Source organism: Artibeus jamaicensis, unplaced genomic scaffold (assembly GCF_021234435.1).
Source record: "Artibeus jamaicensis isolate MK-2021 breed Jamaican fruit bat unplaced genomic scaffold, CSHL_Jam_final contig_3067, whole genome shotgun sequence".
Lineage (NCBI taxonomy): Eukaryota > Metazoa > Chordata > Mammalia > Chiroptera > Phyllostomidae > Artibeus > Artibeus jamaicensis.
In genome coordinates this window covers 1-26,831 of record NW_026521709.1, presented here as the reverse complement: position 1 = coordinate 26,831, position 26,831 = coordinate 1, and the positions used below count along the sequence as shown (strand labels likewise).

General features: G+C 48.0%; 2 protein-coding genes across 7 annotated transcripts; both read left to right on the top strand.

The window, feature by feature from the left end:
* Positions 1-5,074: 5,074 nt before the first annotated feature.
* On the top strand, positions 5,075-8,238 carry LOC119045526 (patr class I histocompatibility antigen, A-126 alpha chain-like). 4 transcript variants are annotated; one of them, XM_053662865.1, is made up of 8 exons: positions 5,075-5,179; positions 5,452-5,730; positions 6,006-6,284; positions 6,846-7,121; positions 7,223-7,327; positions 7,758-7,790; positions 7,899-7,946; positions 8,107-8,238. In XM_053662865.1, the coding sequence occupies exons 1-8, from the start codon at positions 5,116-5,118 to the stop codon at positions 8,109-8,111; spliced, it is 1,089 nt and encodes a 362-aa protein (XP_053518840.1). In that variant the 5' UTR covers positions 5,075-5,115; the 3' UTR covers positions 8,112-8,238. The 4 variants fall into 4 exon arrangements, with proteins under 4 accessions (XP_053518840.1, XP_053518838.1, XP_053518839.1 ...); XM_053662863.1 differs by lacking the exon at positions 8,107-8,238 and having other exon boundaries at positions 7,899-8,002; XM_053662864.1 differs by lacking the exons at positions 7,899-7,946; positions 8,107-8,238 and having other exon boundaries at positions 7,758-7,892.
* A 6,653-nt stretch (positions 8,239-14,891) lies between these two features.
* LOC119037805 (patr class I histocompatibility antigen, A-2 alpha chain-like) lies at positions 14,892-18,688 on the top strand. Of its 3 annotated transcripts, XM_053662862.1 has the most exons (7): positions 14,892-14,986; positions 15,244-15,540; positions 15,770-16,048; positions 16,601-16,876; positions 16,978-17,082; positions 17,506-17,538; positions 17,856-18,688. In XM_053662862.1, exons 1-7 carry the CDS (start codon positions 14,923-14,925, stop codon positions 17,858-17,860), a joined length of 1,059 nt encoding a protein of 352 aa, XP_053518837.1. In that variant the 5' UTR covers positions 14,892-14,922; the 3' UTR covers positions 17,861-18,688. The 3 variants fall into 3 exon arrangements, with proteins under 3 accessions (XP_053518837.1, XP_053518836.1, XP_053518835.1); XM_053662861.1 differs by lacking the exon at positions 17,856-18,688 and having other exon boundaries at positions 17,506-17,618; XM_053662860.1 differs by lacking the exons at positions 17,506-17,538; positions 17,856-18,688 and having other exon boundaries at positions 16,978-17,210.
* Positions 18,689-26,831: the final 8,143 nt, after the last annotated feature.

Genomic DNA, 26,831 nt, shown 5'->3' with positions numbered 1-26,831 from the left:
AGCCAATGTTTCTCTCTCACATCAGGTTTTTTCTCTCTCCCTGCCTCTCTCTCTGTAAGCAATGAAAAAATAATGTCCTCAGGCAAGTATTAAAAAAATAAAAAGAGGACTTCCGGCGAAGATGGAGGTGTAGGTGGAAATACTGTACCTCCTCATGCAACCAAATTTAAGGACAACAAAGATTTAGAAACAAAGACACAACCAGAACAGCCAGAAAATTGTACCGAAGTCCTACAACAACAAACCATTCATCCAGACCAATAAGAAGGGAGGAGTCGGCGGCCATTGGAGAGGGGTCCAGGCAAGAAAAGGAGGCAGCTGGCAGACCCAGGCATGGGGAGGAAACGAGCAAACCCAGTGAGACAAGTAAGGCGACTGGCTGACCAAGGTCACACATTCACACAAAGATAAACCAGGCAAAAAATGGGCAGTGAGACAAACCACACAACCCAGGGCCCCAGCCATAGGAAATAAAGTCTAAAAGCATCGATTGAAAATACTTGCAAGACTTGCGCCAAGATGGAGGCATAGGTGGAAACGCTGTGCCTTCTCTCACAACCAAGTTTAAAGACAACTAAATACTAGCAACAGAAAACACAGCCAGAACACAGAAAATTGAACTTCCAGAAGTCTGATAACAACAAATTTTTCAGCCTGACTGGTAAGAGGGGCAAAACCAGCAGCTGTCGGAGCGGGCTCGCACAGAAAAACTCGGTCAGACGGACTCTGGCGGTCAGACGGACTCGGGCGTGCGGAAGCCAGGCGCATGGTTGGACCTAGTAAGCAACTCATCGAGCGACTATGGGGGAACAGCGAGGGAGCAGGGCTGCCGGTTGACTGTGGTCGCGCTTTCCTGCACAGATAGACAAGCAAGGGAGTGGGCGATGAGACTACAAGACTGAGCAGGCCCCACGGCTAGTGACGCACAGGGTGCCGCTATTTCCCCGCTCTGACCCCGCCTCCACATACAGCATCATAGCCCAGCCATCTGAGTGGCCCCACCCTGGTGAACCACCTAGGGTTCTGCTCCTCACCCAGCGGCGTTAAACAGCAGAGGAGGTCGCCATTTCCCCGCTCTGACCACACCCCCACATACTGCGTCACAACCCAGCGACCTGAGAGTCCAAGGCTCCGCTACTCATACTTAACGGGTGAGAACAGACCAAAAATGGCTCAAGAAGATCTCAAAGCCCCAGAGCCTATAAATCTAAGTGATGAAGAAATAGCAAAACTCAGACACACAGTTTAAAACACTGGTGATCAGGATCCTCACAGAACTGGTTGATTATAGCCACAAATTAGACAAACATATGAAGGCGAAACTAATTGAAATGAATGGAATTGCACAGGAAACCAATAGTGATGAAAAGGAAACTGGGACTCAAATCAATGGAGTGGACCAGAAGAAAGCAAATAATGGCCAAACAGGAAAACATGAAGAAACAAGAATTCAAAAAAATGAGGAGAGGCTTAGGAACCTCCAGGACATCTTTAAACGCTCCAACATCCAAATTATAGGGGTACCAGAAGGGGGAAAGGAACAGCCACCAGTTGAAAACTTATTTGAACAAATAATAAAGGAGAATTTCCACAATCTGGCAAAGGAAATAGACTTCCAGGAAATCCAGGAAGCTCAGAGAATCCCAAAGAAGTTGGACCCAAGAAGGAACACACCAAGGCACATCATCATTACATTAGCCAAGATTAAAATGAAGGAGAGAATCCTAGAAGCAGCGAGAGCTAAGGGGACAGTCACCTACAAAGGAGTGCCCATCAGACTGTCAGCAGATTTCTCAAAAGAGACCTTATAGGCAAGAAGGGGCTGGAAAGAGGTATTCCAAGTCATGAAATCCAAAGACCTACAACCAAGATTGCTCTATCCAGCAAAACTTTCATTTAGAATGGAAGGACAGATAAGGTGCTCTCAGATAAGGTCAAATTCAAGGAGTTCATCATCACCAAGCCCTTATCATATGAAATGTTAAAGGGACTTATCTAAGAAAAAGAAGTTAAAAAAACATGAACAGTGAAAGGACAGCAAACTCACAGTTATTAACAACCACACCTAAAACAAAAACAAACTAAAAGGACAGCTAGATCAGGAGTGGAAAGATAGAAATGAAGATCTCAAGGAGGGTTAGCAACAGAGGAGTGGGAGGAGGAGAAGGGGGGAGAAGGTACAAAAAATAGGTGGCATAGACAGTAGAAAATTGATGGGGGGGGCAAGAATAGTATGGGAAATATAGACTCTAAAGAACTTGAGACACATGGTCATAAACTAAAGGGGAGGTAATGGTGTGGCCGGGGGGGTAGGGTGGAGGGGAATGAAGGGGGGAATAGAACAACTGTAACAGCATAATCAATAAAAAATAAATTTAAAAAAAGGTCAGCACATTTAAATTGCTGAGACCTTTTACAAAAGCATCCTTCAGAACTGTTGTCCCAGTTTTCAATCCCTTCAACCTTTAAAACAGAATGTGGTCCCCACCCTCAGGTTGATATGCTCATCATGTTCCTTCATCTTTGCCAAACAGATGGTTAGAATTTCTGCTCTCACAGATCATCAGCATCAGGCAAGGACATCTGACACCATAGCGACGTGAGACAGACCAACACCACACTGCGTGTTGTCTCAGCACAGACAGAAACAAGACCCAGTGCAGCTCACAAGCTACCAAGCAGCTCCCAGGCCTGCAAACAAAAGGGAAGGTTGCGTCTTTCCTATCACCCCTCACCCTCGCTCCCTTATGCCATGTCCTGAGGTGTTTCCTGAGGTGTCCAGTCACAGACTTGCACCCATGTCTCAAGAACACAGTCTAGAGGGGCCCCTGCGCCCACAAACAGATCCTCCTGAGACTGCCGTCCAAAGGCCCTGTTCTGGTCATGTCTTGTCTCACTCCATCCCTCCAAGTTCCCCACGCCCTGGGGTGTGCCCCCCCCGCAGCAGTGATGCACACAGCCCCAGGCGCTCCTTGGGGTCTTTGGTGGAAGAACAGGGACACACGTTACCTTCCTCTGTCAACATTTTTATGTGTCTTTGAGTTTGGTTGTGGGCTTGAATTTGTATCTATGAAGTGTGTGGTTCATGTAGGAAAGTTTTATGTTCTGCTTTACAGCTTTTCATCTTTTGGTCTTAGAGAATTTTTCATTCCACAATTGTAAAAACTTCATACATATTTTGATCTAGGGAAAAGGCATCCAAGCGTTAAGGGAACAGAATTGCTTGAATTCTGGGGAAAAGAGGGAGGAGACAAATTGGAAAGAAATCTACCTTGGAACTCCAAAGTTCACATCTCCCTCTTTACATCTTTTTAATCACATACGGGGCCTGCGGGAATGTGGTGTGTGTTGTGCTCACACATATTTATTTCTTGAGTTAATACATACGTGTGTGTCTGCTGATGTCTCCAGGTTCACAGAAATAACACCAAGGGTCCCAATGTGATGTGCACAAGGACCAACTCCAGTGAGGAGCATTTTTTATCATTTACAACCTTAAGGCCTTACATCACATTGTTCAGTTGATATTAACTAATCTTTTGTGGGTCTGCTGTGTTTTGAGAATGTATGCAAGACCCTCACAGACAAATGAAGGCAGAAGAGTTGTATAGAAACTAATATTGATCATCAATTGTAATTGAAAAATAAAAGACATTTAAAAAGAAGATAAGTATGTCTTGAATTCATGATACAAATGGATTAATTTCTTAACTGCCCTTAATGAAAACGGGGAACAAAAAGCAAAATATCTCACAAGATGACCAGGAAAGTGCACAAATACACTCCTGCTACATTCCCAAGTAGCATCAGCCCAGGAAAGTGACCTGTGAGGACTGAGTCAGCCTCTTCTTTAAGGAACAGCAAGTTCACTTCAGAGAATGAGAGACACAGAACCTGTGATGACTGAGGTGTGGTGAACTGGCGAACACTCTCAAATGAACATGAGCTTCTCCCTCAAGGAAAGTCAACAATCAGTGGACACCTGACAGCACTTGTTGTCTGGATGGAGTGGAAGCTCTCAGAGGAAACCCAGGATTTTGGCAAACGTGTGTCTCCCCAGGGCAGCCAGACAGCTTCCCAGAGCTGATGACTGTTGCCAGTGGGGTCTGCGGTAACATTAACAAGTGAGATTTTTGATGATGTCTCAGTAAATGCACAAACACTGGGAGATCTCTATTATTAGTGAAGCAATGCATCACTTTCCAATAATCCTGCATCAGTACAAGAGCCACTGAAGTCATGTAACAGAATAGGAAACACTCAATGGTGTAGTTTCAGGTTCCTCTTTGCAAAGAGCTTTTCAGGAACTACCACTTGTGTGGCTTTAGTGAACGGTCAAAGCTGAATACCCACACTTCTCTGAAAAGGTTATTAAAAATGCTCCCCCAGAATATTTGTGTGAGGCTGTATACTTCTTCATATACTGCAACCAAAATAACAGATTAAACACAGAAGCAAATATGAAATTCCAGCCAACTTCTAATTATACAGACAAGAACTGAGACTTGCAAAAATCAAATGTAAGGCGATCCACACTTTGTACTACCTCATTCATTTCTGGAATAGTTATTTTTCATAAAAATATTGTTTCTCTTAACATATCATTGGTTATTAATATTTTCCAAATAAAGAAATGTTTGCAAACTGTTTTATTTCTTCCATGGTAAATATTGATAGTTATAACCCACACAAAGTTATTTGGGGGAATTCAGTGTAGTTTGTAAGACTGTATGAAGTTCTGACACCAAAATGTTTGAGGGTCGCTGACTAGAACAGCCCATAGGCGGGGACTCAGGGAGACAGCTGGACAGAGTTCTCAGTGCAGGAGGAGGAGGGGTCGGGGCCGAGTCCTGGGTCCCCAAGCCTGGTTCCCAGGGTCTCAGCCCGAGGACCGAGTCTGGGGCGGGAACTCTCAGGGTTGGGGTGCGCCCTTCTCTCTCGGGTTTCCCTTCTCCTTCTCAGAGGGTCCTTCTGCCTGGATACTTCTGACTTTCTGCTGCGATTCTGGTTTGTGTGTCCCAACTCGACACGAGCCAATCAGCGTCACCGTGGTTGGGAGTATACAGTCCTTCCTTACTACGCGAGTTCTTTCTCCTTAGACTCAGGGTCTGGGCAATGGGGCCCGGACCCCTACTCCTCCTGCTCTCCGGGGCCCTGGCCCTGACGGAGACATGGGCAGGTGAGTGTGGGGTCGGGAGGGAAGGGCCTCTGTGGGGCAGGAGGGAGGGGACCCGGCGGGGGCGCAGAACCCTGGGATAAACATGCTCTTCCCCGGACGCCGGACCCCGGACCCCAGCCTGTATCCTCCCCTCCTCCCGCCCTCACCCCTCTTCTCAACCACCGAATCCTTAGCTGTGTCCCGGGCGGTCAGGTGCTGCCCCGCCACCTCATGCTCAAGATACGCTACCACCCCCACCTCACACTCAAGACGCGCGTCCTCCGTGTCCCCAGGCCCACACACCCTGAGATATTTCGGCACCTTAATGTCCAGACTTGGGAAGTCCCAGTACATCAAGGTCGCCTACTTGGACGACACGGAGGTCATGCGGTTCGACAGCGACCTCCCGCACCCAAGGGCGAAGCCGGGGTTGCTGTGGAAGGAGCAGCCGTGGGTGCAGCAGGAGGATCCGGAGTTTTGGGAGGAGCAGACGCGGCTCTGCCACTACTGCGGACAGCTTTCCGGAGCAAAAATGAACAACCTGCGCTCCTACTACAACCAGAGCGAGGACGGTGAGCCCCGTGCGCCCGGATCCGGGCACAGACCCCATCCCCACTGAGAGGCAGGAGTCTTCCGGAGTCTCTGGGTCTGAACGTCCCCCCAGGGCTGCGGGATCCGCCCTGCGCCCAACCCGGGAGGAGCCCGCGGTCATCCTAACCCAGTCTTACTTTCACTCAGTTTGCATTTAATCCCCGCGGGACGGGTCGGGTCTCCACTGGCCTGTTGCAGGGCACGTCTGTCCTTCAGCAGGACTAAATTAGCAGGGCTGACTTTAGGGCACGGTCAGGGTCTCACACCTTCCAGGTTCTTTCTGCCTGCGTGGTGGGGTCTGGCGGGCGCTTCCTACGTGGGTACGGTCACTACGCCTACGATGGCACTGAAACCTTCACCCTGAACTTGGAACTGAGTCCCAGAACCAAAGCCAACAAGACCGCCCAGATCACCATACTGCGCAATTTGTTGCACCAAGAGGATGTGGAGGGTTGGAGGGACTATCTGGAGCACAGGTGCGCAAGGCGGCTCCGCCTGTTCCTGGAGAAGGGGAAAGAGACTCTGCTCCGAGCAGGTACCAGGGCGCGGGCCTCCCCAGGAGGGGATCTGTGGGCTGGGGCGGCTTCCTACAAGGAGAGGAGGGAAATGGGGCAGTGTCAGAATGTCCCTCCTGCTCGGGAGGGGGTGGAGGCTTCCCCCTTTCCTCATTCTGTGACTCACTCCAGGGCCCAGCTTCCTCTAAAGGACAGTAAGGGGCCCAGCCTCTCCCTGAAACACCCACAGCTGTTCCCTCACACCCCCCAGCAGCTGGGGCACCAGGATGCTCTTTCTGGTTATGGGGCTGAGACCTTCTCTGGAGACCTGACTCCAGGTTTGCTGAGTCATCAGCCTCCACCTGAGTCTGTGTCTCCCCTTAGAGACCTGGACACTCCTACCCTAGGTTCTCACTCTGAGTTTAGAACTTTCCAAGGAAATAGAACATTATCCCAGATGCCTTTGTCCAGGCTGGTGTCTGGGTGGTACACTTCCTTCCCCCACCGAGGATGTCTTGTCCACTCTCAGGGTGGTCACATGAGCACTGCTGGAGTGTCCCATGACCATGCAAAGCCCCTGAATTTTCTCACCTTCCCCTCAGACCCTCCAAAGACACACGTGACCCACCACCCCATCTCTCACCATGAGGTCACCCTGAGGTGCTGGGCCCTGGGCTTCTACCCTGCTGACATCACCCTGACCTGGCAGCATGAAGGGGAGGACCTAACCCAGGACATGGAGCTGGTGGAGACCAGGCCTTCGGGGGATGGAACCTTCCAGAAGTGGGCAGCTGTGGTCGTGCCCCCTGGAGAGGAGCAGAGATACACATGCCATGTGCAGCACCAGGGGCTGCCTGAGCCCCTGACCCTGAGATGGGGTGAGGAGGGGGCGTGGGCACAGAGCCTCTCTCTCCTCAAGGTGTCCCTGAGCAGGGTCAGGACTCAGGCCTCAGGTTGACCTCTCACCTTCCCCTTGCAGACCCCCCTCCTCAGACCACCATGACCATAGTGGGCATCACTGCTGCCCTAGGTCTCATTGGAGCTGTGGCTGCTGGAGCTGTGATGTGGAGGAGGAAGTGCTCAGGTGGGCAAGGGGTGGGGCTGAGTTCCCTGTCCCCTGGGGGTCAAGCCCAGGTGGAAGTGTGCTCTGCCTGGTTAATGGTCATGGTGTCCCCACACAGGTGCTTGTCCATCTGGGGCCTGTTTCCTAACACTGACTCTTTAGTGAGGCCCATGGGAAAGTGAGAGACAGATTTATCACCTGATGGTTCTAACAATGGGCACTGATGCCTAGCTGTCACAGGACAAAGGGAAAGGTCCCTGCTGAGGACAGATGTGCAGAGTGGTGGCAGGTCAGGTCCGCACACATGTACTTCCCTCATGTTTCCAGATCCTAATGTGAGTGTTGAGTAGCACTTCTGGAACCTTCCGTGTACTTCAGAATATGGGGCTCCTTTAGGGTCTCAAGACACAGCCTCCCCCCTGACTTCTCACAGAACAATTTCTTCCCACAGGCAGAGGCAGGAAGAGCTACTCTCAGGCTGCCTGTAAGTCTGGGTGTTGGGGAGGTGACGTCTGGGACCCTTGGGAGAGTGTGGGCTGGAGTCTGTGAGCGGGGCTCCCCCACCCTGTAACTGCTGTTGTGTCTTCCCCAGGCAGCGACAGTGCCCAGGGCTCTGATGTGTCTCTCACAGCTCCTAAGGGTGAGACCCTGAGGGCCAGGAGTGGGGGACATTGGGACTGAGGGACACAGCTGTGTTTTGGGGATGCTCACATTGGGACATTCTGAGCATGTCATGGGCTGTGGGAGAATGTGACACTTCTGAGACTGACCTGAATTTGTTCACAATAACTTTCTTCCAGCGTGACAGAGCTGCTTTCTACAGGAGTTGGTGCTAAAATAGTCACTGCAGCCTCCCCTTCAGACTTTAAGGATCTCTGCTGTTTCTATACTTAGCACTGGAACATCATATGTATATAAATAAATAAAAAATGATGTAGAGTAAAAGCTCCAAGGTGTATTGTTTCTGGTAGGTGTCATTCTGTGTACACCTTCACCCTGTTTCTTAAGCTGCTCTAAGTCACTTTACATTCACAAACTTACCAGGAGGCGTGGAGACAACCCGGGAGGGACAGACTGTGTGCCATGGGACAGGAAGACCGCACGGCTCCCCAGTGATGTCCCTTGTGACCACCTGTGCTCCATGAGCAGTTAAGGGTTTCTTCCCATGTAATCGAATGTGAATTTTGGAACCTCTGCCTATGGCTGGTTGAATTCCTTCATTCTAACCAAGTGCTGCTTTGTTGCCTAGGAGTCACCCCAAGCTTCCAGGTCCCCCTCATGTAGACCTCAGGGGTGTCTGTGTGGGGTGCAGAGAGCTGACCAATCAGAAGGTGAGAACACCTGCTTAAAGCAGAAACTGTTCCAGCGTCCACTGTCTTTAATCTACTTCAGACACTGTCCTCATTCTACAGATGCTGAGTCTTGGAAGGTCATGGTCAAGGAGCCCATGTCCTAAGTGGCTTCCTCTGAGAGTTACTCCTCAAGAGAGAGCCCTCGGGCCACAGGGTCAGTCTTGCTGCTGGACTAAGAACAGATCAGGAGACCAGGGACCAGGGAGGCAGGAGGGAAAGGTGTGGGGAAGCTCCCAGGGTTCCGGGCTGCAGGTGCTGGGTGTTCTGACGGGGCTGTGAGTGGTGGAAAGAGTGGGAAGGGACTGGACACTGAATGCATTTGCAAGATGGATTTCACAGCATTTCCTAGTGATTCAATCTGGGTGTGGGAAAGGAGTCAAGGAGGGCACCCCACATTTGTAATGTGTTAGCAGAAAGATGGGGTTATATCAGCAGAGACGGGGAAGACTCTGTCAGGAGTATGTGTGGGGGAGGGATGGACATTTCAAGCATTCAGCTGAAGAGAAGGTCAAGGTGAGACGTGTGTTAGAAATGCCAGTGAGGAGTCAGGTTGGACAGATGAGTGTGGGGACCTTGAGGAGAAATGTCTGAGTTGGAGAATACATGGAGGTGATACTACAAAAATGACCTTTAAATCCATGAGTGTGGATGAGGCCACCAAGGGACCCAGGACTGTGGAAGAGGAAGGATCAAGTCCTGGACACTGCACCCACCTGTCTGAATAGTGGGGACGTTCATCCTGGTGACTCACCCAGGTTGGTGTTGGCCATGTTTCCCCATCATACATTCACCATTTAGTGATTGTCATTAATGAGTAATTTATGGAGAGATGTTCTGAGATTGCCCTGCTATGCCCATCACCACTTCTACACTCACCCTCCTTAGTCCCTCTCATAACTTCAGCCTAAGTCACCGAAAATATGATGGTTGTCCTGTGTCAGCCCCGGACATTTCTTAGTTGATGTAGAGTACTGCACAGGGACAGGAGGCTGATATTGTGTGACTACAAATGGTGTCAGATGGGTACTATATTTATCAGGGAGATTATGTAATAAGACATATATACATATATGTTTAATCCCTCCGTTTTACAGCTGAAACCCATGATGGAGGACAATCCATAATGAAGGAGAACTTTTTCAGTCTGGCAAAGAAAATACACTTCCAGGAAGTCCAGGATGCACAGAAAGTCCCCAAAGAGTTGGACCCAAGAAAGCACACACAGAGGCACATCATAATTACATTACCCAAGATTAAAGGGAAGGAGAGAATCTTAAAAGCATCAAGAAGAAAAGGAGACAGTAGCCTACAAAGGAGTTCCCATAAGACTATCAGCTGATTTCTCAAAAGAAATCTTGCAATCAAGAAGGGGCTGGAAAGATGTATTTCAGGTCATGAAAGGCAAGAACCCACACCCAAGAATACTCTATGCAGGAAAGCTTTCATTTAGAATGGAAGGACGAATACAGTGCTTCCCAGATAAGGTCAAGTTAAAGGAGTTCATCGTTACTAAGTCCTTATTATATGAAATGTCAAAGGGACTAATCTTAGAAAAAGAAAATGTTAAAATTATGAATAGTAAAATGACAACAAACTCACAACTATTAACAACGAAACTTAAAAACAAAAACAAACTAAACAAACAACTAGAACAGGAACAGAATCACAGAAAGGGAGATCCCATGGAAAGTTATCAGTGGGAAGTAGAGGGAAGAGAACAGGGGAAAAGGTACAGGAAATAAGAAACATAAACGGTAGGTACAAAATAAACGGGGGGGAGGTTAAGAATAGTATGGGAAATGGAGAAGCCAAAAACTTACATGTATGATCCATGAACAGGAACTAAGAATGGGATGGGCAGGTGCAGGGCAGAGGGGAATAAAGGGGGGCAAATGGGATGACTGTAAGAGTATAATCAATAAAAATATTTTTATAAAAAGAACATTAAAGTTGGCCAAAGTGTCTGAACAACTTAAACACTGTCCAGTGAGTTGGAAGACCTTCTCTCTCCTGACCAAGGACAGTTGAGAACAAATGGTTTCACCTGTCTTCCTCTCTAGAGACTGAATAGATTAAATCACCCTGATGGGGGTGAAACTAAACAACAGAGACCAAATTAGTGGCATTTGTGCCAGAATAACACAAGAACAGATGAAGTCAGGGGAAAAAATAACAATACAAAACACAAAAGACAAAAAGCCTTGCAGCTGGACAGATCAAAGACAAAAGTAAAACACTAATTGACTAGAGAATGATCCCAAACCCCCCATGCACTGATTTTGATGCAGCAACATATTAAAAACATCCCTGAAAGCTGATGAATATTCTGCTGACACCCTCCCCTAAATTCCTCACCCTGAGAAGAGAGATAAAAACCCTCCAGACAGAGACCTGGGGCAGCTCGCTCTAGAGCCCACCCACATACCCATGTCAGACATGAACTTCCTTCTGTCCTTCTGAGCTCTAAGGCACTCTTGGTATTTTCAGCCAGGGGATCAGAGGGCAGAGGCAGCTGACCTCAGGCTTATCCCCCATCCTGACTTTAAGGCCCCTTTTTCCCTGACTCTCCAGTGAGCTGACAGCAGCCCCACCTTGGCTCAGTCCTTTCCTGTAACGTTCCCAGGACCCAGAGCAGACCCACCTAGGCTCTCCCCAGTTACTTCTTCTACCCCAAGTCCTTCTTTAGAGTCACTGTCCCAACTTTAATGAGTGTACTTTCAAAATCCCCTGGACTTGGGTTCTGGAATATTTTCCAGAGGACGTGAAGCACCCACACACCACACACCACATACCACAGACTGTCCTGAGGCAGAACTGCTCAGGCCCAGGCCTGTCTGGTGACAACAGCTGGGAAGGAACCCAGTGAAAGTGGATCATCAAGGATCTGAGGGAAAACCCCCTGTGTTCATGGAAGCTCCACCACCCGGAACCTCTGTGAGTCTCCTCTCCCCTGTCCCCCACAAGGATCCTATACCAAGTGTCCCTGGGTTTGCTCTGAAGATTACACTTGACCCTCTATGTAGATCCCATGGTATCACTGCCTGAGACATGCTAAGCGATCCTCTGTCCATAGTTACCATCATTCTACGACTGGAACATTTAGAGACATTCCATCCTTTTGCTTTTACAAAACCGCAATACAAGAAACATCCTTGAATAAATATTTCTGAAGACATGCACCATTATCTTCTTAGGATAAATTCCTAAAGGAGAAATTTTTGTGTCAATATGTAAATTGCTGAGACCTTTTACAAAAGCATCCTTCAGGAGTTTTGTCCTGGTTTTCAGTTCCTTCAACCTCCACAACAGAATGTGGTCCCCACCCTTGGACTGAAATGCTCATCACATTCTTTCATCTTTGCCAAACTGATAGATTTTAATTTTTATTCCTATTTTTCTTAATCCACATTCTCATTTTTGTTTACATGTACTTATTACAAATATAGTTGTTTGATATTTGCATTTCTTCTTTTCCAAATTGTTTCTTAATATTCCTTATGTTTTGATTGAGTAGTAAATATTTTTAAATATTGAATTTCAGAAGGAATGAAAAGCAGCCGGAACATCAGGAGGGGTCTGGAGCTTACAGCGAAGCCCCCTGTTGCCCAAAGCAGACTGGCTGCTCACTCCTAGGCCGGGTTATTCTCTGGTTGGACACACGTGCTCTCACAGAACATCAGCATCAGACAAGGACATCCCTGAGACCACAGCCGCGTGAGACAGACCAACACCACACTGCGTGTAGTCTCAGCACAGACAGAAAAGAGACCCGGTACAGCTCACACACTTCCAAGCAGCTCCTGGGCCGGGAACAGAAGAGAAGGCAGCATCTTTCCTATCACCCCTCACCCTTGCTCCCTTCTGCTGCATCCCGTGGTATTTCCTGAGATGTCCAGTCAGAGACTTGTCCCCACGTCTTCAGGACACCAATCTAGAGAGGCCTCTGCACCCACTGATCCTCCTGAAATCGCCATCCAGAGCCCAGGTCCTGGGCACACCGTGTCTCACCATGGCCCTCAAAGGTGCCTATGACCTGCGGGTGCGCTCCCCCTGCAGCAGCCACCCACACAGCCCGCTGTCTGCCCCAGGCGCTGCTCAGGGTCTTTGGTGGAAGAACACGGACACATGTTTCCTTCCTCTGTCAACATTTTTATGTCTCTTTGTGTTTGGCTGTGGGCATGAGTTTCTATTTATGGAGGCTGTGGTTGACACAGAGGAGTTCTGGGTTTTCCCTCATAATTTTTCATCTTTTGATCTTAAAGAATTTTTCATTCCGCAATTGTAAAATTCTCATATATATTTTCATCTAGTGCACAGGCATCCAAGGATGAAGGGAAACAGAACTGCTTGAATTCTGGGGGAAAATAGAAGGAAGACAAATTGGTAAGGAATCTAAGTTGGAACTCCAAAGTTTACACCTTCTTCTTTACGACTTTTTAATTATGTACGAGGCCTACAGATATTTGGTATATGTTGTGCTTAATACATATTTATTTCTTGAATTAATAAAGATTTACGTGCCTGCTGATGCCTCCAGGTTAACAAAAACGACACCAAGGGTTCCAATGTGATGTGCAGAAGGACCGACTCCAGTGAGGAGCATTTTTGATCATTCACAACCTTAAGGCCTTACATCACATTGTTGTTGATGTCTACACCCTCTAGTTGTTCAGTGGATGTTAACTAATCTTTCTTGGGTATGCTGTATTTTAAGGATGTATCTAAGACCCTCATAGACACATGAAGGCAGCACAGTTGTATAGAAACTAATATAATATGAGTCATCAACTGTAACTGAAAAATAAAAAATTTAACAAAATAAGTATGTCTTGAATTCATGATGCAAATGGATTAATTTCTTAACTGTCCTTAATGAAAATGGAGAGTTAAAAAATAAAATATCTGCTGTGATGACCAGGAAAGTGAACAAACACTTCTGCTACATTCCCAAGTGTCATGAGCCCAGGAAAGTGACCTGTGAGGGCTGAGTTGGCCTCTTCTTTAAGGAACAGCAAGTTCACTTAAGAGAATGAGAGACACAGAATCTGTGATGACTGAGGTGTGGTGAACTGGTGAACACTCTCTCAAATGAACATGAGCTTCCCCCTCAAGGAAAGTCAATGGGCAGTGGACACCTGACAGCACTTGCTGTCTGGATGGAATGGAAGCTTTCAGAGGAAACCCAGGGTTTTGCAAACGGGTGTCTCCCCACAGCAGCCAGACAGCTTCCCAGAGCTGATGACCATTTCCAGTGTGGTCTGCGGTGACATTAACAAGTGTGCTTTTTAATGATGTGTCATTAAATGCACCAACACTGGGAGATCTCTATCATTAGTGAAACAAGGCATCACTTTCAAACAGCCCTGTATCAGTACAAGAGTCACTGAAGTAACGTAACAGAGTAGGAAACACTCAATGGTGTAGTTTCAGGTTCCCCTTTGCAAAGAGCTTTTTGGAATCTACCACTTGTGTAGCTTTAGTCAACAATCAACGATGAATACCCACACTTATCTGAAAAGGTTTTTAAAATGTTCTTCCTCCATATTTCTGTGAGGCTGTATGTTTATTCATATACTGAAACCAGTATACCAGATTAAACACAGAAGCAAATATGAAATTTCAGCCAACTTCTACTTACACAGACAGGCACTGAGACTTGTAAAAAAGTAAAACTTAAGCAGTTCTGCTCCTCTCACTACCTCACTTATTTTCGGAATACTTACTTTTCATAAAAACATTATTTGCCTTAACATACCATTGGTTATTAATATTATTCCAAATAAATTAATCATTTCAAACTGTTTTATTTCTTCCATGGTAAATATTGATAGCTATAACTCACATAAGCAAAATTATTTTTGGGACCTGCCATTTTTGTAAAACTGTATAGATGTTCTGACACCAAATTGTTTGAGAGTCGCTGAATAGAACAGCCAGAGGGATGCAGGGAGACGGGGGTGGGGCAGAGCTCTCCGTGCAGGAGGAGGGGTCTGAGCACAGTCCTGGGTCCCCAGGCCTGGCTCCCAGGGTCTCAGCCAGAGGACCGAGTCTGGGGCGGGGACTCTCAGGGATGGGGTGCGCCCTTCTCTCCCGGGTTTCCCTTCTCGTCACGGGTCCTTCTGCCTGGATACTCCTGACGTTCTGCTGCGATTTTGGTTTGTGTGCCCCAACTCGACACGAGCCAATCAGCGTCACCGTGGTTTGAAGTATAAAGTCCTTCCGTAGTACGCGGGTCCTTCACCCCAAACGATCAGGGTTTGGGTCATGGGGCTCCGACTTCTGCTCCTGCTGCTCTCAGGGGCCCTGGCCCTGACCGAGACCTGGGCCGGTGAGTGCGGGGTCGGGAGGGAACTGCCTGTGCGGGGCGGGAGGGAGGGAACCCGGCGGGGGTGCAGAACCCGGGGACGTGGATGCTCGTCCCCAAACCCCAGACCCCGGACCCCGGACCCAGGACCCCCACCTGTACCCTCCCCTCCTCCAGCCCCCACCCACATTCTCAACCACCGAATTCTTAGCTGTTTCCCGGTAGCTCAGCCGCTACCGCCCCCACCTCAAACTCAAGACGTCGGTCCTCCCTGTCCCCAGGCCCACACACGCTGAGACATTTCGGCACCTTAATGTCCAGACCTGGGAAGTCCCAGTACATCAAGGTCGGCTACGTTGACGACACGGAGGTCATGTGGTTCGATAGCGAAGACCCGAACCCGACGAACCCGACGAACCCGACGGCGCAGCCGCGGGTGCCTTGGATGGAGCAGCCGTGGGTGCAGCAGGAGGATCCAGAGTTTTGGGAGGAGCAGACGCGGACCTGCAAGCAGTGCGCACAGCTTTCCCGAGCAAAACTGAACAACCTGCGAGCCTACTACAACCAGAGCGAGGACGGTGAGCCACGCGCGCCGGGATCCGGGCACAACCCCCATCCCCACTGAGGGGCAGGAGTCTCCCGGAATCTGTGGGTCAGAACGTCCCCCCAGGGCTGCGGGATCCGCCCTGCGCCCAACCCGGGGGGATCCTAACCCAGTCTTATTTTCACTCAGTTTGCGTTTAATCCCCGCAGGACAGGTCGGGTCTCCACTGGCCGGGTGCAGGGCTGACTTTAGGGCTCCGTCAGGGTCTCACACCTTTCAGGTTACTTACGGCTGTGTTGTGGGGTTGGACCTGGGCTTCTTCAGCGCATACAGTCACACCGCATACGATGGCACCGAAACCTTCGCCATGAACTTGGAGCTGAGTTCCACCAACGAAGCCAACAAGACCTCCCAGATCACCATTCCGCGTGATTTGTTGCATCAAGATAATGTGGAGCACTGGAGGGCCCACCTGGAGCTCAAGTGTGTGCGCTGGCTCCGCCTGTACCTGGAGATGGGGAAGGACAAGCTGCAAACAGCAGGTACCAGGGCCACGGTGTCCCCGAGGAGGGGATCTGTGGGTTGAGGCAGATTCCTACAAGAGGAGGAAGATGGGGCAGTGATAGAATCCTGCTCCTGGTCAGGAGAGGGGAGGGTCCCCCAGGTTTCCTTATTTTGTGACTCACCCGCGGGCCCACCTTTCTCTAAAGGACAGTAAGGGACTCAGCCTCTCCCTGAAACACCCACAGCGGGTCCCTCACACCCTGCAGCACCTGGGGCACCAGGACTCTCTCCCTGGGTCTGGGGCTGAGACCTTCTCTGGAGACCTGACTCCAGGTTTGCTGAGTCATCAGCCTCCTCCTGAGTCTGTGTCTCCCCTTAGAGACCTGGACACTCCTACCCTAGGTTCTCAATCTGATTCTGGAACTTTCCAATAAATAGGAAATTATCCCAGGTGTCTCTTTCCAGGCTGGTGACTGGATATTGCTCTCCCCCACCCTGCTATCCTGTCTACTCTCAGGGTGGTCACATGGGCACTACTGGAGTGTCCCATGAACATGCAAAGTTCCCGAATTTTCTCACCCTACCCTCAGACCCTCCAAAGACACACGTGACCCACCACCCCATCTCTGACCATGAGGCCACCCTGAAGTGCTGGGCCCTGGGCTTCTACCCTGCTGACATCACCCTGACCTGGCAGCGTGAAGGGGAGGACCTGACCCAGGACATGGAGCTTGTGGAGACCAGGCCTGCAGGGGACGGGACCTTCCAGAAGTGGGCAGCTGTGGCCGTGCCCCCTGGAGAGGAGCAGAGATACACATGCCATGTGCAGCACCAGGGGCTGCCTGAGCCCCTGACCCTGAGATGGGGTGAGGAGGGGGCGTGGGCGCAGAGCCTCTCTCTCCTGAGGGTGTCCCTGAGCAGGGTCAGGACTCAGGCCTCAGGATGACCTCTCACCTTCCCTTTGCAGACCCCCCTTCTCAGACCACCATCACCATTGTGGGCATTGCTGCTGCCCTGGGTCTCCTTGGAGCTGTGGCTGCTGGAGCTGTGATGTGGAGGAGGAAGTGCTCAGGTGGGCAAGGGGTGGGGCTGAGTTCCCTGTCCCCCTGGGGGTCAAGCCCAGGTGGAACTGTGTTCTGCCTGGTTAATGGTCATGGTGTTCCCACACGGGTGCTTGTCCATCTGGGGCCTATTTCCTAACACTGAGTCTTTAGTGAGGCTCATGGGAAAGACAGTTTTATCACCCAATGACTCTAGTGATTGAGACTGATTCCCAGCTGTCACAGGTCAGAGGCGAAGGTCCCTGCTAAGGACAGACATCACAGGGGTGTACATCCAGTCCCAGTAACATGCACTGTCTCTGAATTTCCTGATCCTACCCTAGTGTTCAGTCACAGTTCTGGAACCCTCCCTGTGCTTCAGGAGTGTGAGGCTCCTTTAGGGTCACAGGACCCAGCCTCCCCCTGACTTCTCACAGAACATTTTCTTCCCACAGGTAGAGGCAGGAAGAGCTACTCTCAGGCTGCCTGTAAGTCTGGGTGTTGGGAAGGTGACATCTGGGACCCTTGGGAGAGTGTTGCCTGGAGTCTGTGAGGGGGGCTCCCCCACCCCTTAACTCTGTTGTGTGTCTTCCCCAGACAGTGACAGTGCCCAGGGCTCTGGGGTGGCTCTCACAGCTCCTAACTATGAAACCCTGAGGGGAGGAAGTGGGGGACATTGGAACCAAGGTTGTAGCTGGGTTTTGGGGATTCTCAGAGTGGAACATTCTGAGCATGTGGTGGCTGTGGGAGAATGTGACACTTCTGAGACTAACCTGAATTTGTTCACATTAACTTTCTTTCCCAGTGTGACAAAGCTGCCATGTAGGAGACTTGGCACTAAAATAATCACTGCAGCCTCCCCTTGGGACTTTAAGAATTCCATGACTGCTGTTTCTGCAACCTGCACAGAATGTGTCTGCATCCTTATCAGCTTTATTGGAGGAGCTGGCCACAAGGTCCCCTCCCCTCCTAAAGGGACATGTGTCCTCTCCCCTGGGGACTGACCTGTTGTAGCATTGCTGTGGTTTTGCCAACCCATCCTGGTCTTTTCTCAGTGGGGTCTCCTTGTTGCTCCTTTGTTGTTTTTTGCTTCAGGGGAACCTTGTCCCACCAGGACCTGGTTTCACAGGGACGTGAGTGTCACCCGGGCCTTGTCGTGGCTCCAGGACTGTGCTCAGTGAGGGCTTCCTGTGGACACATGAGCCTGGGCCCAACCTGGGTCTGGCCCACAGCCCCTGTGTTTTGGGTATTTGTTGTTTCTTTGTTTTTGTAGATATTGTACCTACTTTTCTTTTCTTAATTAACTTATTAGAGGTTTTTTTTTACTAAGTGTATTAGGCTGGCATTGGTTACTGGGATCATGTAGGTTTCCCTTGTATATTTCTATGATATTGTACAATGAGGAGTCACTCAACCAGTGGTGTTTGAGTCCTGGGTAAATGACGCTCCATTTTTACATCTGGGATCCAGACATTCCTTGGAGGTATTTTGGTTTTGCGTCCAGATGAACTCAGTAAAGCAACTATCGCAATAAAGCAAGTCACACAGATGTTTTGGTTTCCCTGAGCTAATCGTGTTAGGCTTATGATACATGTAGTCTACTAAATCTTAAATAGTATTATGTCTAAAAATTAATGTACATGCCTTTATTAAAATATACTTTGTTAATCAAAATGCAATCATCTGACCCTTTAGTGAGGTGTAATGCTTTTGCTGGTGGGAAATCTTACCTTCAGTTGTAAAACAAACACAGCCTGGGTGGGGGGTTCGGTTGGAGAGTCACCCCACACACCACAAGGTTACGGGTTGGATCTCCATTAAGGGCACATACCCAGCTGGGGTTGAATTTCCGCTCAGGCCTGATACAGGAGACAACCAGTGAATGTTTGTCTCTCTCACTCTCTGCTTTCTCCTCTGTAAAATCAGTAGCAACAATCCTGGGTGAGAACTAAAATTAAAAGTGCAGTCTCTGTGACGGCAGTAGCAGCTGCTTACCTGTACGTCAGTGAACCGAGCACAGGCCAAGCACAGGCCAGCCTTATGGAGCACCTGTTGTGTGGCAAAGGGACACACCATGCCCTGTGACCACAGTCAGTGAGGAAAGAGTTCCTGTGAGAATGTGGGAGGTGCTGTGGAGAAGGGGACGCACTGGGTGTGTTAGGAGAGGCAGGAGGCCTGTTAGAATTCGGGGGGCCAGCGTGGGCCTCAGGAGAAGGTGGCCTTGGAGGAGAGAGGAGAAGGACTTGAGCCATTACCCAAGAACATGTCTGGGCCAGACTCCTTCCAGTCAGCGAGCCTCCCACGCAGACACCCTGGGGAGGGAGCCTCTGTGTGGTTTGGGAACATCCAGGAGGCCAGTGTGGCTGCAGCAGAGTCATTGGGAGGGGTCAGGTTCTGGCCCCAACGTGCAGACCTGGGGGAGGTTGGAAGAGACAGTTCCAAGGAAAGACAGATGACAGATGGAGTAGGACTGCCCTTTCATTTAATTTTATTTGTTACAGAAATGTTTATTTTAAAATTACACACACAATATATATATATATATATATATATATATATATATATATATATCAGAAGTGATTTAGATTAAAAGCTCCAAGGAAAGCAGTTACCAGTAAGTGTTACTCTATCTACACCTTCACTATATATTAAGCCATTTCAAGTCATTTTAACTTAATAAACTTACCTTGAAAAATGGAGACAACCAAGGTGGGACAGATTCTGTGTCACATGACAAGGGGACCTCACAGCTCCCCGGTGATGTTCCCTGTGACCACCTGTGCTCCATGCACTATTCAGGGTCTTCCTGCACATCTGATGTGACCTTTTAGAGCCTCTGGCTGTGGCTGGTGGAGTCCCCTGATTCTAACACTGTGTTGCTTTGTTGCCTAGGACTCACCCCAAACTTCCAGGCCTCCCTCATGTAGACCTCAGGGGTGTCCATGTGGGGATTCAGAGAGCTGACCAATCAGAAGCTGAGAACACCTACTTAAAGCAGGAGCTATTCTAGCGTCCACTGTCCTTAATCCACTGCATACCCAGCTCTCAATCTGTGGATGCTGAGTCCTGGAAGGTCATGGCCAAGGAGCCCATGTCCTTAGTGTCATCTCTGAGAGTTTGTCCTCCAGAGAGAGAGCTCTCAGGCCACAGGGTCAGTCTGGCTGCTGGACTGAGAACAGAATCAGGAGTCCAGGGACCAGTGAGGCAGGAGGGAAAGGTGTGGGAAGCTCCCAGGGTTCCAGGCTGCAGGTGCTGGGTGTTCTGATGGGGCTGTGAGTGGTGGAAACAGTGGGAAGGGACTGGACACTGAATGCATTTGGAAGATGGATTTCCCAGCATTTCCTAGTGATTCAATCTGGGGTGTGGGAAAGAAGTCAAGGAGGACACCCCACATTTGTACTGTGCCAGCAGAAAGATGGGGTTATATCAGCAGAGATGGGGAAGACTCTGGCAGGAGTATGTGTTGGGGAGGGGTGGGCATTTCAAGGGTTCAGCTGAAGAGAAGGTCAAGGTTAGATGTGTGTTAGAAACACCAGTGAGGAGTCAGGTTGGACAGATGAGTGTGGGGACCTCGAGGAGAAATGTTGGGGCAGGAGACATAGACTTGGAGGTGATGCTACGAGAATGACATTTAAATCTGTGAGTGTGGATGAGGCCACCAAGAAAACAATGACTGTGTAAGAAGAAGGAACAAAGACTGGATACTATATCTCCCTGTTCCACAGTGGGGACATTCATCTTGGCGACTCACCCAGGTTGGTGACAGTCAGATCTCCCCATCATACATTCACCATTTAGTGACTGTCATTCATTAGTAATTTACAGAGAGATGTTCTGAGATTGTCCTGCTGTGCCCTTCACCACTTCTACAGTCACCCTCCTTAGTCCCTCTCATAACTTCTACCCAAGTCAGCAAAAATATGGTGCTTGTCCCATGTCAGCCCTGGACACTTATGAGTAGGGTGTAGAGTACAGCAGGGGGACAGTAATATTGTCGTGACTATGTATGGTGTGAAATGGGTACTAAATATAATGGGGAGATTATTTAATAAGATATATATGTTTAATCTTTCTGTTTTACAGCTGAAAGCAATACAATATTGTATGTTAAGTGTAGTTGAAAAAACTTTTAAAATTAACTCATGGACACAGACAACAGTGTGGAAATTGCATGAGGCATGGGGTAAGATGTGGGATGTGGGGAGAAGATAAATGGTGATGGAAAGAAATAAAGCAAAAATGAAATAATTGTTTTAAGTAAAAAAAAGTGCTAAGTTAACCAATGTGAGGAACCTGGGGACAGAGTTTGGACAAGAGAAGGAGCTGAAGGAACAGGCCCAGCGAGAAACACTGTGAAGAGAGCTCCTGCCACAGATGTCCCTGCATTCCAGTGACATGTGACTCTAAGCTCAGCTTGTCCCCCGGAACAGGGGATACTTTCTCTGCCTCCTCCTGCTGCTCCTGAGGGCATCTCAGTAATGGCCACCACTGTCCCTAGTCACCAGGTGTGTCTGAGGGTGATCTGCATGGGACAATTTTGCTCTAACTTAGAGACACCCCAGGTTCCCCACACAGATGGTGTCACTGACAGGAGAGGTGACATGACAGTGGCATCTCTGTGGGGAGGTCAGAACCAGTCACTCTGTCCCTGTGACTGGGGTCAGGAGCCACCCTGCCTGAACTGTCCCTGCACAGAGCTGTGGAGCTCAGACCAGCCAGGTGAGGGATCCCTCAGGTCCACTCTCAGGGCAGAACCAGGAGGGGTCAGCCCAGGAGGGACTGGGAGTAAGGGTGTGCAGTGCCCTGGGTGGGACTGTGCTGAGCCTGCCTGGTCCTGAGCTGCCCCTCCTGCCTGGGCTGGGCAGGGGGGAGATGGGAATGTGCTGGGGTGTTTCAGATGGGGCCAGACTCAGGAGGGTTCCTGCATGACCCTGTGCCCTGGATTCCCAGTCAGTTGGTCCCTTGGGAACCTAGGCACAGCCTTTTATGGCAGGAGCCACAGAGCACCTCCACCCTGTACAGAATTTCTCTTTTCTGAGAACTCCTGGGTTTAGGGTTGGGTGTGAGGACAAGAATGTGAATTGACATGTACTATTTAGTTGTTACTTAAAAATCTCGGATCATGGACTTCCAGCCAAGATGGAAGGGTAGATGGAAACACTGTACCTCCTTGCACAACCAAGTTTAAGGACAACAAAGATTTAAAAACAAAAAGACAATGAAAACAGAAAACTGAACTGTACCAAAGTCCAACAAAAATGAACCATTCATCCAGATTAATAAACCAGGCAAAAAAACGAGCTGTGAAACAGACCACATAACCCAGGGCCCTAGTGACGGGAATTAAAGTCTAAAAGCACGAACTGGAAAACCTTTCAGTGGATGAGGTTATGAGAGAGGCTCCCAGCCTCACAGGAGAGTTTGCTGGAGAGACCCACAGGGTCCTAGACAGTACAGAAGCCCACACACCCAGGAACCAGCACCAGGAGGGCCCAATTTGCTTGGAGGAATTGGCAGAGGGGACCGAAATCCAAGAGACAGCAGAACAAATGCCACTGCTCCCCTCTGACCCTGCCGCCGGTCACAACCCGGCGACTGGGCTGACCTGCCCCCATGAACACATAAGCTTTCTCCCCTCATACGTAACAGGCACAAACAGACCAACACATTATGGCTCAAGCAGAAGAACAGTTCAAAGCCCCAGAGCCAATACTTCTAAGTGACCAAGAGATACCAACCTATCAGATGTACAGTTCAAAAGACTGGTGATAAGAATGCTCACAGAACTGGTTGATTTTGGTCACAAATTAGATGAAAAAATGAAGGCTATATTAAGTGAAATGAAGCAAATTGCACAGGGAACCAAGAGTGATGGAAACAAAACTGGGACTAAAATCAATGGAGTGGACCAGAAGGAAGAAAGAAATTACCAAATAGAAAAGAATGAAGAAACTAGAATTTAAAAAAAAATGAGGAGAGCCTTAGGAACCTCCAGGACATCTTCAAACCTTCCAACATCCAAATTATAGGGGCACCAGAAGAGGAAGAGGAAGAGCAACAAGTGGAAAACTTATCTGAACAAATAATGAAGCAGAACTTCTCCAATCTGGCCAAGAAAATAGACTTCCAGGAAGTCCAGGAAGCCCAGAGAGTCCCAAAGAAGTTGGACTCAAGAAGAAACACAGCAAGGCACATCATCATTAACATTACCCAAGATTAAAATGAAGGAGAGAATCCTAGAAGCAGCAAGAGCTAAGGGGACAGTCACCTACAAAGGAGTCCCTATCAGACTGTCAGCGGATTTCTCAAAAGAGACCTTACAGGCAAGAAGGGGCTGGAAAAGTACTCCAGTCATGAAATCCAAAGACCTACATCCAAGATTGATCTATCCAGGAAAGCTTTCATTTAGAATGGAAGAGCAGATAAAGTGCTTCTCAGATAAGGTCAAGTTCAAGGAGTTCATCATCACCAAGCCTTTATTATATGAAATGTTAAAGAGACTTATCTAAGAAAAAGAAGATAAAAAATATGAACAGTGAAAGGACAGCAAACTCACATTTATTAAGAACCACACCTAAAACAAAAGCAAACTAAAAGGATAGCTTTATCAGCAGCAGAACCACAGAAATGGAGATCACATGGAGAGTTAGCAACAGGGGAGTGGGAGGAGGAGAAGGGGGGAGAAGGTACAGAGAATAAGTAGCATAGATGGTAGGTAGAAAATAAACAGGGGGAGAGCAAGAATAGTATGGGAAATATAGAATCTAAAGAACTTGAGACATGTGGTCATAAACTAAAGGGGGGAATGGTGGGGGAGGGGTGTGCAGTGTAGAGGGGAATGAAGGAGGGAAATGGAAAAGCTGTAATAGCATAATCAATAAATTTTTTTAAAAACGAGATGTTAAAGAGTATTTCAGGAGAAGAAGGAGGAGGAGGAGAAGGGAGACAGGAAAGAGGGAGAGAAGGAGAGGAAAAAAATAAAAAACATGAGTCATAAAATGACTATAAGTACATATCATTCCAAAGTTACTTTATTTATTTATTTATTTATTTATTTATTTATTTTATTGATTATGCCATTACAGTTGTTCTATTCCCCCCTTCATTTCCCTCCACCCTACCCCCCATCCCCACCACTACCCCCCTTTAGTTTATGACCATGTGTCTTAAGTTCTTTAAATTCTATATTTCCCATACTATTCTTGCCCCGCCATCTATTTTCTATCTACTGTTATGCTACTTATTTTCTGTACCTTCTCCCCCTTCTCCTCCTCCCACTCCCCTGTTGCTAACCCTCCTTGAGATCTTCATTTCTATGTTTCCACTCCTGATCTAGCTGTCCTCTTAGTTTGCTTTTGTTTTAGGTGTGGTTCTTAATAAATGTGAGTTTACTATCCTTTCACTGTTCATCTTTTTTATCTCCTTTTTCTTAGGTAAATCCCTTTAACATTTCATATAATAAGGGCTTGGTGATGATGAACTCCTTGAATTTGATCTTATCTGAGAAGCACTTTATCTGTCCTTCCATTTTAAATGAAAGTTTTGCTGGATAGAGCAATCTTGGTTGTAGGTCTTTGGATTTCATGACTTGGAATACCTCTTTTCAGCCCCTTCTTGCCTGTAAGGTCTCTTTTGAGAAGTCAGCTGACAGTCTGATGGGGACTCCTTTGTAGGTGACTGTCCCCTTAGCTCTTGCTGTTTCTAGGATTCTCTCCATTTTAATCTTGGCTAATGTAATTATGATGTGCCTTGGTGTGTGTCTTCTTGGGTCCAACTTCTTTGGGACTCTCTGAGCTTCCTGGATTTCCTGGAAGTCTATTTTCTTTGCCAGATTGGGGAAATTCCCCTTTATTATTTGTTCAAATAAGTTTTCCACTGGTGGCTGTTCCTCTTCCTCTTCTGGTGCCCCTATGATTTGGATGTTGGAGCATTTAAAGATGTCCTGGAGGTTCCTAAGACTCTCCGCATTTTTTTAAATTCTTGCTTCTTGACTCTTTTCTGTTTGGCCATTATTTGCTTTCTTCTGGTCCACTCCATTGATTTGAGTCCCAGTTTCCTTTCCATCGCTATTGGTTTCCTGTGCAATCCCATTCATTTCAATTAGTTTCACCTTCATATGTTTCTCTAATTTGTGGCTATAATCAACCAGTTCTGCGAGGATCCTGATCACCAGTGTTTTAAACTGTGCATCTGAGAGTTTTGCTATTTCTTCATCACTTAGATTTATAGGCTCTGGGGCTTTGAGATCTTCTTGAGCCATTTTTGGTCTGTTCGCGCCCGTTAAATGTGAGGAGCGGAGCTTTGGACTCCCAGGTCACTGTGGGGGCGTGGTCAGAGCGGGGAAATGGCGGCCCCCTCCGCTGTTACAAGCTGCTGAGTGAGGAGCAGAGCCTTAGGTAGTTCACCAGGGCCAGGCCATTCAGAGTCGCTGGGTTATGACGCTGTATGTGGAGGCGGGGTCAGAGCAGGGAAATGGCGGTGCCCTCTGCTGCTGCTTGCCACGGGGACCTGCTGTGTCCCGGTTCAATTGCCCACTCCCTCACTTGTCTATCCGAGCACCAATGCACGACCACAGTCAACCTGCAGTCCTGCTCCCTCACTGTTTCCCCGCGGTCACTGGGTCTCTTACTAGGTCCAACCCTGCACCTGGATTCCGCGCGCCTGAGTCCATCTGACCGAGTTTTCCCCTGCTGCCCTGCTCTTCCAGCTGCTGGTTTCACCCCTTACTGGTCAGGCTGAAGAATCTGTTGTTAACAGACTTCCAAAAAGTTCAATTTTCTGTGTTCTGACTGTGTTTTCTGTTGCTAATATTTAATTGTCTCTAAACTTGGTTGTGTGAGAAGGTACAGCGTCTCCACCTATGCCTCCATCTTGGCGGAAGTCCCAAAGTTGCTTTAAATAAAAATAAATTAACTGCTCCAATCAAAAGACCTAGAGTGGCTCCGTGAGTAACAACACAACCCTCTTATATGCTATCTATATGAGGATTAATTCAGATCGAAAGACAAACACAGAATGAAAGTAAAGGAATGAAAAAAACATATTTCATGAAAATGGAAATGAACAAATAAAAAAGCTGGAGTAACAATACTTACACCAGACAACAGACTTAAAAGGAAGGCGATGTAACAAGAGAGAAAGAAGGGCCCATCATTTCCACTTTTGGGTATTTATTTGAAGAAACCCAAAACACTTCACCAAAAACACATACTCATTCGTATGTTCATTGCAGCATTATTTACAAAGGCCAAGACATGGAGCCGACCTAAGTGTCCATTGATAGATGATTAGTTAGAGGTGGTGCATATATACAACAAAATATGGTTAAGCCACACACAGAAAAATAAAATTTTGCCATTGGCAGCAACATTGATGGAGGGTATGATTCTGAGTGAAATATATCAGACAAAGACAAATGCCAGGTAATTGCACTTACAAGTAGAATCTAAAAAATAAGGTAATCGAGCAGAACAGAAGCAAACTCATAAATACAGAGAACAGACTAGTGGTTGTCAGAATGGAGGGGATTTAGTGGGACGGGTGAAAAGTTAAAGGGATTGAGAAGTATGGGGATATAAAGTGCAGCACAGAGAATATACTCATTAATATTGTAATAACTACAATGGTATGAGGCGGGTACTAGATTTATTTGGGGATGACTTTGTAAGGTAAATATATGTCTGATCACAGAATTGTACACATTAACCCAATATTGTACATCAACTGTAACTAAACAATAAAAATAAATAAAAAGAAGTATGTCTTGAGTTCATTATACATA